This window comes from Pteropus alecto, unplaced genomic scaffold (genome assembly GCF_000325575.1).
Source record: "Pteropus alecto unplaced genomic scaffold, ASM32557v1 scaffold121, whole genome shotgun sequence".
Lineage (NCBI taxonomy): Eukaryota > Metazoa > Chordata > Mammalia > Chiroptera > Pteropodidae > Pteropus > Pteropus alecto.
Window position 1 is genome coordinate 9,264,566 of NW_006434369.1, and position 13,766 is coordinate 9,278,331.

Consider the following 13,766-nt stretch of genomic DNA (forward strand, 5'->3'; position numbering starts at 1 on the left):
AGGGTTGCGCTCCGTTGCAGGAGGAGGGAGCCGTACAGAAGATGTGTTCTAAAAGACAGGAGAGAAGAATCCTTTCAGAGCACAGCTTTTTTACTTAGTCACTGAGCTAAAATGCTAGCATAAAATGTATTTCTAGTGAGCTGAAAATATGCATAATTGTATTTTATAAAATTATAGGCTTGCTAAAAATTCTATTTTCATTTTAAAAATAAATTTCCAATGGAAAAAACCTCTATTGCACTTTTACTCTTTATTTTCTTGTACAAATAAAACACATTTTGCATAGTACTCTGCATTTTTCAAATTTCCTAGATATCATCTCACTTATACTAAAATTAACTCTTAGAGGTGGCCATAATTATATTCAGCTGTTGTTGTCATTACTACTGCTGGCATCACTAGTTCCATCCTATTTTAGACATTAGAAGTCTTTAAGAAATTGAAGTATTAGTTGGCTACGATTATCAACTCAGGGAAAAATTAACTGGAGAACTACTCATTTATGAAATAGAGTTGTTATTAATAAAAAGATCTATAGTTGTTCATTTGTATGGTCATTCATACGTAAGTTTGTGAAAGGTCTACTAAAAACCAGATTTCCATGTACTGGCAGGTATATGAGAAATTTGGGGATAGAGAAGCTTAAAGTACTAGTGACCAATATGAAAGTAAAGAAATGTCATTAGAAGGAATAAATCTTGCCTATCCTTTCTTCCACTTTAAGGTCATTATCTATATATTAGCTTTATCTTGATGTCTGTATTATAGAGCGACATTAATTTATATGCTAATGTAAATATTAAAATAATTTAAAGATTAAATTATATTAATTTAGGGTAGCCTATAAAACTTCAAGCTTTCAGCCTTTTAAATTTTCTCCAGTGTTACCTAATAAACCAAAATAAATCTGCCACATTTAGGAATAAATCCTAGTGCAATTGTTAATATCTACTAGAACTGTCAATGAGAGAAGAATGTATTCCTAACACACTTACATGTTTCTCACCAGCCGCCAAGTGTAAAAGCAGGGTATCATTCATAGCAGCACCCTCAGGGTGACTTTCTGGAGGCGTGTGTCTGGCCCTCAGCTAGTTCTTAGGGCAGGAAGCTTTCCCAAGCTGCCACAGCAATTTGATCATTCAAGTAAAGTGAACTACTTGACATATTTTTTTGGTCATACTTACTTTGCCATAGAAACTGGTAGCTGTTTTGCTAACAGGGACAAAGCGCAAAATTTTTGGATAATCTAGTGTAAATCTATCATATCAATGCCAGTGGAAAAACAATTTAGAGTAGCCATGGGATGAATATGTCTGAGAGTCATGTTCTCAATAGGCACATACATGTTTTTTTAATTTCAAGATGTTAAAAAAATAGCAAATAAAAAATGAGTTTATTTCAAAAGATTCATTTGGTTCTTTCACAGATTTATAATACAATATGTGAACTCTGATTAAAATACCTAAAAAGAATTTAAGGGAAATAAATATCCTTAGCCTTTAAAACAAAACAAAAAGCTTAAACAAATTGATTTAGCCATGCATGAATGAATAATTTAAGCACATTATTTTCTTAAACCATTAGGTGCCCCATATTTAATAGGTTTGAAAAATAGGAAAACAACCATTTACCTGTGTTAAAGCAATAGCCTTTCCAACCACAGATTGTCTCAGAATTTCTTCTGATTCAGGGAAGTCTACAGACATTTGATGACATGGAGATCTACGTACAACTTCAGGTGACCTAGAAGAGTCTACAGGAGCAGCTGTATCTTCTTCGTCTTTCACAGCATGCTGCCGGGTCCTCAGTGGCAACTCTGTCTTCTTGCTGTAGTCTGACTGCATCGTGCTAAGTACCGTCATCTTGGTGGGCAATGCTCTAGGCAGAACGTCCATTGGGTCTGTGTGTACCCCGGAAAAGCAATCGGTAATCCTGATGTCCTCATCAGCACTCACAGAGTCCTGGAGGCTACTTCTAGATGGAAGATGCTGAGGGCTGGCCGTAACAGAGGGAGCTGCTGATAGGACTGATTCAGCCTGGCTGTCCTCATCATCATCTTCATTTTCATTATCGTCCTCATCTGGGCCATCAGATTCTTCAAGATCATATCCAGACCGCTCGTAACTGAATCTTTGTTTTTCATCTAATAAAAACAACCAAGAGGGTATGTTATACAATGTTTTGCAACTGGGCAAATGCAATTGTTTATTTTTTTTATAAGCTTGGCAATACTGTGAGGAATATAAAAGACAAGAACTCTACCCACAAAAAGCCTACCATTTAGTTGAGTAGAATGACATGGGGAAGAGTGGGTCAGTTCAGTAGGAATCAGAGACATGAGGCACTAATAGAGAGTGGCATGGCCAGGAAAGGCTTTATTGAGGATGCAGAACATGAAATAAGCCTCGAGAATAGATAGGCAAAGGGTCTTACATAAAGAAAATCAGAAATAAAGACCTCAAACAATATACTTGTAAAATCCCCCAAAGAAGACCGAACCATATAAAAAAATTTAACAAAGTCCAAGCCAATTCTTTTCCTGAATTCTTTTTCTATATCTATTTTTTTATCTCCTTCCTACTGAACAAATTTTAATAGAAAAAAAAAACCTGATGACATTTCATATTTATAAGCAAAATTATTTTAGACAAGTTTCCATTGTCCTCTGAGTATATTATTATCTAATATATAAATCTCCTTCTACTTTTTTTTTTACTTATAGAGGTGCTGAATTTTCCTATCATTTGTTTTCTATAATCCCACCAATGCCTCACAGGAAGGGAACATTAACCAAAAGTCATTCAAATCAGCCTCATGTCATGTGAGACTGTCTCACAAGGAATATTCAAGACTGTCCAGGGAATAGTCTCAAAATTCTCATAGGCTCATAACCTTATCTATTCAAAATCTTGCAAAATTAAAACGTTAAATGGAAAAAGAATGCAAAATATCTGCCCCGATTCTTTTCACTGAGCTAAAATGAAGATATCAGACCACATTCAGCTTAGCTGTGATACACTCTGAACTTACACATATATTTTTGAAAAGAAATAAATGTAAATAGAGAAATAGGCAATCAGTATATTTCCTGGCTTTCCCAAATAGTCTGTGTATTAATTTATTTTATTACCTTTTCTGTATTATGAAGTAAGTTTTTAGGGAAAAGTCTCAAAGGATCAGTGTGATTATTTCTAGGATGGAACAGACTAGAACTTTTATGTTTATCTCAAGCATATGTTACTTTTATAATTAAAATATTCAAGGACAAAAAATATGCATTTAGGTTCCTTTAATATGTGATTTCATAAACTATTTGTTTTAAGGGTTCTATTTTGCAATAAAATAATAAATAACACCAATTTATTGAGTCATACCAGGTGCTTGTGCTGGAAATGAAATGGGTGATTTCTGGGTAAATGTCCTAATTCCTACCTCAAAGATATCTCTCCAATATCTCTTTGCCAAAGTAGCGCCAAATCAGATATATTTTGAGACACTTTTTTTTTTTAAAAGTATGAAAAAAAGAAAATCATATGACGGGGAGACTAGGTCATAGAAAGGGGGCTGATTTCATTAAAGGCCAAATCTGCTGCAAAATCTTAACTACGGTGGGACTTGCTTTACCTTAAAAACTATTACTTTTTTTTTTTAAAGGAGGCATAACTTTAAATTTATGACTTTTACCAAATCCATCATAAAGCTGAAGTCCCAGATAAACAAAAAGCCCAAACTCCAAGCAGAGACAATGCCTACAGGAAGAGAAAAGAAACAAGCTGTGTCATTAGGAGTAGATGCAACAGGATGCTGGTCCATGAAGTCAGCTAAATAGCTGACAGACTGGTTAGAGCCAAGTATGGGGTGGGAGGATTATGTACATCCTCTGGGGCTACACGCTCTTGTAGGCTCTATGCCATAAACCCCGCCTAAGAACTCACGCCAAAGAGCACATTAAGTGTCCACTGTGGTCTAGATCTGGAGGAAGAGAAGCAGTAGCCATATAGAAGGGGCAAGGAATTCTAACCTAAATCTACCTCCCCTCTCTCTACTGTGGAAGAAAAACCTTACCCTGAAAACTCACTGCAGTGAGGAAGGGGAATGGACAGCAGAAAAAACACAAGTCTAGTCCTTGAGGAGGGGCAGATTACCAGCTGAGTCCAACACTACAGCTGGAGGAGGGGTAGGAGAATGAGAGGGCCACAGCCCAGAAACTTAACAACATGGTACACATAGAAGACTGAGGCTGAATTAGAACAGTGACAGCAAACTATCTCCTCTTCACCCACTAATATCAAGCTAAAAAGTTTTAAATTACTGGTAACAGCAAAATACTTCTGGGAGAGAGAGAGAATAAAAAAGTGTAAAGGGATCCTCTGTGTGGCACTGTGCAAAGGAAAGGCCTAAAACTAGAACAAAGAGGCACTGCTCTCATAATCCACCCTCGACTAAAACACAGTATCTCTATAGGAATTTAAAGCCCCTGGTGCACTAAGGGTAGCCATCGTAACAAAAAAATCTCTCAAACTCAGTCCAACTATAACTAGAAAAAAAACCCCACCCTAAAGGCCTAGTAGAAGGAGAGGTACACCCATTACTAGGCATAAAAGCTATTTAATTAGTCTGTACTGTCTTGTACAAGATGTTCACGTTTCAACAAAAATTACAAGGCACACAAAAAGGCAAGAAAAAAATATACTCAGAAGAGAAAAATTAGTCAGAACCAGTAAATATGACACAGATGTTACAACTGTCAGAGAATTTAAAATAATTATGATTAAATGTTAAAAGCTCTAATGGGAAAGGTGGACAACATTCACTATCAAAGGGGAATTTCAGCTGAGATATGGAAACTACAAAAAAGAATAAAATGAAATGCTACAAGTGAAAAACAGTAACAATGACAACAAAAAAAACTGTCAAACCCAGAATTCTATCCCCACTGAAGATAATTTTCAAAGATGAAGGGAAATATAGGCTTCCTTAGAAAAACAAAAACAGAGGATTCACTGCCAGCAGACCTCCTTGACAATACATGTTAAGGAAATCTCTTTAGGCAGAGAGAATATGGTAGCAGATGGGAACTTGGATCTATACAAAAAATGAAGAAAATCAGAAACAGAACAAAAAAAGGTAAAATTAATTTTAAATTGCTTGCTCTAAAAGATAACTGAATGTTTATAGCAAAATAGTAGCAATGTACTGTGTGTTTATAGCATAAATATAAATATAGAAGATATGACAACAGTAGCACAAAGGATGGAAAGAAGGAATTGTGAATATAGTGTTACGAAGTCTTTATACTACATGTAAAGCAATGTATATTATTTGAAGGTAGGCAACTAAATTTTTCAAAAGGTAGAAACAAGTCAATTAGAGAAGAGAGAATCATAAAAATGCTGAATTAAGGCATAAAAAGAGGAAAACAAAAAAATGAAACAAATAGAAAACAGCTGGCAAGATGGTAGGTTCTAATCCAACTACATGAACATTAAAAGGAATAGTCTAACACATGAATTAAAAGAGAGAGATGCCAAACTGGACAAAAGAGCAAATTCCAGGTATATACTGTGTACAAGAAATCCATTTTATATGTAAAGACATAAATAGATTGAAAGTAAAGTGTGGAGAAAGATATACCTTAAATCATTAACTAAAATATAGCTGGAAAAAATTATAGTAATATTAGACTTTAGAACAGGAATATTATCAAAGATAAACGGGAGCATTACAAAATGATAAAGGGGTTAATTCTCTGTGAACATATAGGAATCCTAAATATGTAGCAACCAACCAGAGCACAACATAAATGAGGCTAAAACTGAAAAAAAGTAATAAATTCACAATCATATTTGAAAACTTCAACACTCCACTCTCAATAACTGATAAAATAAGAATTTAGAAAATCAGTAAGAACATAAAAAATCTGGAAAACACTATTAATGAACTAGACCTAACTGACATTCATAGAAAGTTTCACCCACCATCAGAATATACTTTCGTTATATGTGCACATGAAACATTCACCAATTTTTATCATATTCTGAGCTACAAAACAAACCTCAATTATTTTTAAATGGATAGAAATCAAATTGAGTATGTTTTCGGATGAAAACAGAATTAAACTAGAAATCAATAATTAGAAGATATCTGAAAAATTCCCCAATAGTTCAGAATTAAATAACACATTTCTAAATAATCCATGGGTAAAAGAGAAAAATCTCAAAAAAAGTTAGAAATATTTTGAGCTGGATGAAAATTAAAATATTCAAAACTGGTGGGATACAGCTAAAGCAGTAGTTAGTGGAAATTTTATTGTATTAAATGTTTTTATTAGAAAATAATGTATCAAATAAATAACCTAAGCTCTCATTTTTAAAAATTAGAAAAAAAAAAACTAAACCCAAAATGATAAGAGGGAAAGAAATAATAAAGATGAAACCAGAAATAATAAAATTGACAAAAGAAAAATAGAGAAAGTCAATAAAACCAAAATCTGGATCTTTGAAAAAAAAATCAGTAAAACTGAAAGACCTCTAGTAATACCGGCCAAGAAAAAAAAAGATAAAATTACCAACATTAGGCAAGAAAGGGGATATATCACTACAGAATCTACAAACAATAAAAGGATAAGAAAATATATGAAAAATTCTATGCTCTACCAATGAACTGGAATTCAAAATTAAAACTATAATACTATTTATAATAGAACAAAAAGAGTAAATATTTAGGTATAAATTTAAAAAATATGCAGGATCAGTATGCTGAAAATTACAAAACACTGGTTAAAAAAATCAAATAGACATACCATATTCACAGATTGGAAGCCTCAATATTGTTACAACAGGATTTCTCCCCAATTTGAAATATAAATGCAATGCAATTCCGTAAAAAAAAAAAACAAAAACAAAAACAAAAACAAAAAAACCAACTCACGAGCACTTTCCTGATATCAACAATCTGATTCTAAAATTTCTATGGAAAAGAAAAGAAACTAGAATAGCCAACACAATTTTGAAAAAGGAAAAAAGTTAGAGGACTCACACTAAAGACAATATGGTATTAGAAAAAGGATAGACATATAGGAGCAATAGATCAGAAGACAGTCCAGACAGAAAAAAATGCATAGACATAGTAAGCTAAATATTGACAAAGGAAATTCCATGAAGAATAATCTTTCTAGCAAATGGTGATAAAACAAATGGACATCCACATACCAAAAAATGAACATATTTGATACAAACCTTATACCTAATACAAAAACTCAAAATAGATTATAGACCTAAATGTAATATATAAAACTATATAACTTGTCATAGAAAATTGTAGAAATCTATGTGATTCAATATAGACAAAGATTTCTTACATATGACACCAAAAGCACAATCAATACAACAAAAACTGATAAACTGGGATTTATTAACATTATCATTTATTTATTTGCTCTGAGGAAGACACTGCAAGAGAACAATAAGACAAGCCACAGACTGGGAATAAACATCTGCAAAGCACATTTCTGACAAAGAGATTACCCACAGTATTAAAAAAAAAAAAAAATCAAAATTCAACAATAAGCAACAAACAACTCATTTTTAAAAATGGGCAAAATTTCTGAATAGACATTTCACTGAAGAAGCCACGTGGAAGGCAAACAGCACATGAAAAGATGCTCAACATCATCAATCAAGAGGGAAATGAATATTAAAACCACAATGAAATACCACTACATACCTACTAAAGTATTTTTTTTTTAATGTGCTGGTGAGGTTGTAGAACAACTGGACCCTCATACATTACTGATGGAAATGTAAAATGGTATAGTCACTTTGGAAAACAGTTTGACAGTTTTTTATAAAACTAAAGTACAGCAACCATATAACCCAGAGATTCCATTCCTAGTATCAAACTCTGGAGAAACAGAAACTTACATTCACATAACCTGTACATGAATGTATATAACAATTTTATTCATAACTGCCGAAAATCAGAAGCAACCCAGGTGTCTTTTAACTGCTCAGTGCATAACAAATTCCAGGACATCAATACAATAGAATGCTACTCAGCAATAAAGGAAGGAAATAAACCACTGACTCACACAATAACATGGATGAATCTTACATGCATTTTGCTAAGTGAAAGAAGCCAGACTTCCAAAAGCTACTTATTGTATGATTCCTTTCACATGACATTCTGGAAGATGCAAAATGATGGGACGAAAAAGAGATCAGTGGTTGTTAGGGGTTATGGGGTGGGGGAGCAATTTCCTATAAAGGAGTGGCACAGGGGAATTTTGGGGGTGAAGGAACTGCTTTGCATGGACCTGTGGGGGGTGGACATACAATTCTATATATTTGTATGTCCACCCCCCACAGGTCCATGCAAAGCAGAACTACAGACCGCAAAATAAATTCTACTGTTTTTAATAAAACATAATCAGTGAGGATGTGGGGGAAATCAAGAATGAAATTCAAGCTGAGAAAGATGACTGAAGTACAAATGAACCACATAATTATACTAAAGGGGACAGGAAGAAAGGTCTCGACCTTGATATCCTTAAAGAGGGCTTGGGCTAGATATTGTGAAGACTAAAGACAAAATTAACTACACACAAACACTGTACTGTAATTGTAAATCTGTTTTTCACAGGTTGGTTAAGATTTCTGAAACTAGTTTATTGGTACACTAGAGTTGAACAAGTATGTACACGCACTATAGATGAGATTCAGGTTTCTCATTGTGGGTGTAAGAAAAAGAAGAAAATGGAGACGGCTAGGATAAACCTTGTGTTGCTGACCTGGAATTGAAACTGTCAATATGAACTCATGTTCTCATTTATATATGGCAGCTTAAAAAAAGATGGGGCCATGTCAAAAGGGCACAGGAACAGACCTCAAAGAACACTCAATGGCCAATGAGAATTTGAGCTACTTAATAAATAATGAACAGTTCTGGATTATAACGCAAAGGATAAAATATACATCCTTAAGTCCATACTGATATAAATGAATAAATGGAAGAATGCATAAATGGAGAAATAACTTTTCCTTACTAAAAAATTAGAACATTACTAAAAAATTAATAAATTAGACCACCACGGTAATACTTACCATAGGCAAGATCCATTGATGTATAAACAGGATATCTGCATAGTCTCAAAGTATCCCTCACTAATATTTAATATTCATAAAAGCAACATTAAATTTACAGTAATGTCCTGACAGACATCGCCTTAGCAAGTAATGAAGGTTAATATGACCAATAATAAATATTGACATAATAGACCTCCTTCTATGATGTGCTAAGAAAACCACATCACCCTATGACACTTTCTTAATGATCACAACCTCAACTCAATCATGAACATATATCAGAAAATCTCAAGTTGGAGAGTATTCTACAAAATAACTGATCAGCATTCTCTAAAAATGTCAAGGTCACAAAAGACAAGAAAGACTGAGGAACACACTGGAGGAGCCTAAGGAACCATGACAACTAAGTGCAATGTAGGATATTGAAATGAGATCCTGGGACGGAAAAAGTACATCAGCAGAAAAATGAGAGAAATCCAAGTAAATTCTGTACTTTAGTTAGTAATACTGAGTTGAGGTTAATTTCTTAGTGTTAACAAATATTCTATAGTTATGTAAGATGCTAACAAAAGGGGAAGCTGGGTGAAGGGTATAAAGGAATTCTCTATACTAGTTTTGTAACTTTTCTGTAAGACTAAAATAATCTTTTAAAAATAGCATTAAAAGAAAAACTATTTGCCAATTCTCCAGGGTCTATATTTTACTCTACTGACACGAATATGCCATTTCATTCAGAAATCTTGCACAATATCTATCCCTGTTCTTATATTCATCAACATTTCTCTTTCTGATAAGCAATATTTTTCTTTCCTGTTTACTAGGAAACTATTAATTCTTGAAACCAATTCCAACACTTCCATTGGTCAATTTAAAAGCACAGGAAATTTCTCCAAAATATACCCTAACACATGTTTAAATTTTTTTACCACTTAAAATTCTGTTCTTATCTGTTATCTTTTACCTACTTTTGTTTTTATCATCCAATAGTACATATATATAATGACTAAATGGCTTTACTTCTAGCCATCTAGACTCTAAGAGAACCTGGTTTAGCACTACATACAGACCAATACTATTTGATCATAACTAAAACAAAGACCAATTAAGAACCTGACCTTTTCTCAGACAATGATTTAAAAAGTGAAAAATGCAGTTAATTATTTCAAAGTGTCGAGCCAAGATTCAAACCATGGTTTGCCTGTCTTCTCAGTCTGTGCTAAACATTCCACATTTAAATGCCATATTTAAAAAGTATAACAGCAGAACGATCTGAAAAAAGGTCAACAATGAATTACAGTCAATAAGCTAGCTTATAAATATGCATGAGCTGAATGTTTATAGGTACAGACATTAAAAGCTTCATATAATTGATTACAAATAAAACACATAAAGTACAATCCCCAAGAATGTAAATAACTGAACTTTTTAAATTTCACAGGAAATACACTGTATATTATAGTCGCTATAGACAATTAAGAATTATAAATCTTTTAAATTTTATATATATATATAAATCAAATATACATATAATATGTACACAGTAAGTCTTCAACGTCATCAATATGTTTCGCAACTTTAAGCAAAATGACATAAAACCAATTTCATCATACATTAATTGATATAAACAAGAATCTAAGTTTATCAACGTTCTAACAATGTTATGTGAGGATCTGCTGTGTGTATGTGTGTGCGTATAAATTTCCAGTGTAATTTATGAGAAGGATTTTTTTTAATGGGGAAGGAAGTAAAATTCTTTGGCTTCATTTTAATCTGATTTTCCCTTGATCATACCAAGTTTCAGACCAGGGCTGGTGGTATTATGGATGGGAAGACTACAGGGTGGCTTCCCTGGACTTACTTTCTCTCTGAACTGAGCCACATGCCTACAGCCTGGAGAGGCCTTAAGAAGCACTGGATTCCTTTCTATAATTTTACTTTGCTTAGGTAAATAGAGAATAATGTTTTTCTCTCTGCATGCATTATCTGGAAACCTGCAAATGAATTTTGGATCATTATATACAAACTGATATTCTGGGGTGACAGAAAAAAGATAAAATGGATAGCTTAAATGAACAGAAGACAATGGTATTTTTTAAAATATCCATAGCATCAAAACAAACCCCAAACAACTTGCTCTCTGGATTTATGCTAATAAAAGTCCTTTCATATTACCTTGCTTTCCCCTGAACCTCTACCTCTGACCCAAAGATCATTACACTGAATTAGAAGTGCTGATAGAAGACCCAGAAAGGAAAAGCAGCCTGTTGATGATCATAATACAGTAAAGGTAAGAAAAAAGACTCAATAACTACTCCAAAAACTTAAATTTATGACTCTGTGATATTGCTTATTTTACTACTGCATGTTATTTAACACAATAACTACTATAGTGTAGTATACTAAGTACCTCTGAGTACCTATAATATCAGGAGTTGGCAAATTACAGCTGCTGGACACGTGTGGCTCACCCACTATTCTTGTAAATAGTTTTATTGGAACATAGCCATGCTCATTAGTTTACATGCGGCCTACGGCCTCTCTTGCACCACAGCCACAAAGTTTGGTGATTACAACAGAGACTATGTGGCCCACAAAGCCTAAAATACTTATAATCCGGTCCTTTATAGAAAAAGTTTGCCATCATTTATACTCTATTTTGTGTTTAAACCTAACAACCACCCCATGATAGAGATGAAATCAAACTCACCTTACACAAGAAAGTTAAGAAACATACAGAGCTGGAAGGCATCAAAGCCAGAATTTGGAACATTTTTTTTATACATTTAGGATCCTGTCATTAGTCCAATAAGATATACTGACTTTTCATTGTTATATTACAATTGTTATTTCCTTGGCTTGTACAATATAGACTGTAATACTGCAGGAGGGTAAAGCTGTGGCTTGCCCTTACGCATCCTCTAGGCACTCTAGAACAGACATAAGGAACCTATATACTTGCTTAACAAATTCATAAACAAATGGCTCTTAAAAGGTCTATTTAATTTACAATCTGCTAGACGCAGTCTCCACTCATTATAAATATTTTTTTCCAACACTCGGTAAAATTTTATATATGTGCAAAATTAATTCCTTTGTTTTCTGTGAATTTAAATTCATGAGGCGAAAAATGAGGTATGCAATGCAGCAATACTGTTTTTCAAGAGTACGTTTCAATAAACTTATGTGAAACAACTTCCCTAAAGATGTATTCCAAAAGCATCTTTTTAAGGTCAGTTGGATGAACTGCAAACTGCCTTCCCACTGCTGCCAGACAGTGACACCTGCTGGAAGAGCTGGATGCACAAAGACAGCACAAGGGAATCCCCTAAAGACAGGCTCCTCTGAGAGGACACCACCACACACCAGGACCTCCTGCATCAACATTCTTTTGTTGTTGTAGTTTGTCTGTTTTTGTTTTCTCATATATTTAAAAATATTACTTTGAAATCGTGACACACAGCAGCAGCAACCTGAAGGGAAAAATTTTTTAAAGCAGGCAACTGCTGCAGTAATGAGTTTTTGTTTTTGTTTTTGTTTTTTTATGATGAAAACATCATTAACAACATGATGTGCCAGAGTTTAATGTTTGTTAACTTAAGGAAATAAACCACAAGACTATCAAGACTATCTGTGTCACTCATTAATGATATTAATACTTTATTTTAAATATAAATTCTAAGGCCTAGTGTCATTTCATAACGTGCATGGAAATTTTTCTTAAAAGGAATAATGTAGTTTTCTATACAAATCTCAGTGACAAAAATATATTCTACAGGTTTTATTTAGAAAAAAGGTTTTGTTAGTATTTTTATAAAAATCATTTAAATTATTTTTAAAGGTCAGTGTAATACAGGTTTATAACATCATCTTACATACATTATCCTAAATACTTAAACTCTAACAAGAATGTTTCTAGTTATACTTTGCCATGTTGAATGGTTCTTCCAGTCTGGCAGTTGAGGGCATGTATTAACATTCCTAGCATTGAAGTCCAGCATTCTGTTGACAAAAACATTCTTTGGATCAAGGCATGAAAAGCAAATAGCCAGCAGCAAGATTTTTGATACAAAAGGTGAAAAAGTATTCACTAATACCCCAAGAACCCAGGACAAAATTCCTAAGACTATATAATTTTGCATGGCAAAAATACAGACCATGTGCGGCTGAGTTGGAGGGACTTCATGAGCACATACTATAATTACAGCTTAAGTTGCTAGTTTTGAACTAAATGGAAACTTCCCTAAAATGCTAAATGTCCGAGTTTTAATTTCCTCTGCTTAATTCAAAATAAATGTTTCCCAACATCTCTAAATTTGATCCATTTGAAAATTAGAACAGGAATTCATCTGCTAACGGGAAAAACAGGTAACCATACAGCCCACTGTTGCTAAGGGTAGCACCTTTAATAGCACTCTTTATTAGCCAGAGAACATGCACATCATGCCGATGAATGACAGTCTAGGTATTATGTGGTTGGCACAGTAGAGAATGGGTTTAGGATCCTCAAAAAAAGACTGAAGATAATGCCAGGAAAAGAACTACTTATGTGAAATAGAAATAAACCAGGAGTAAAACTTCACTGAAAACAAATGAAAAAAGGCAGACGCAAAGTAATAACTAAAAACAAACAGCATAAAAAGACTTGGACTTTTCCCAGAAAGCCATAAGCTGACCAAGACATTA

The 13,766-nt window shown here is 33.6% G+C and overlaps 1 protein-coding gene across 1 annotated transcript in view; it reads right to left on the reverse strand.

The window, feature by feature from the left end:
• Positions 1 to 13,766, reverse strand: part of HIVEP1 (human immunodeficiency virus type I enhancer binding protein 1) — a 128,116-nt gene that overhangs the window by 1,714 nt on the left and 112,636 nt on the right. Inside the window, 2 exon segments of the mRNA XM_025044916.1 lie at positions 1 to 48; positions 1,632 to 2,143. The exon segment at positions 1 to 48 is cut by the window's left edge and continues 16 nt beyond it. Of these exon segments, the coding sequence (XP_024900684.1) occupies positions 1 to 48; positions 1,632 to 2,143 (560 nt within the window).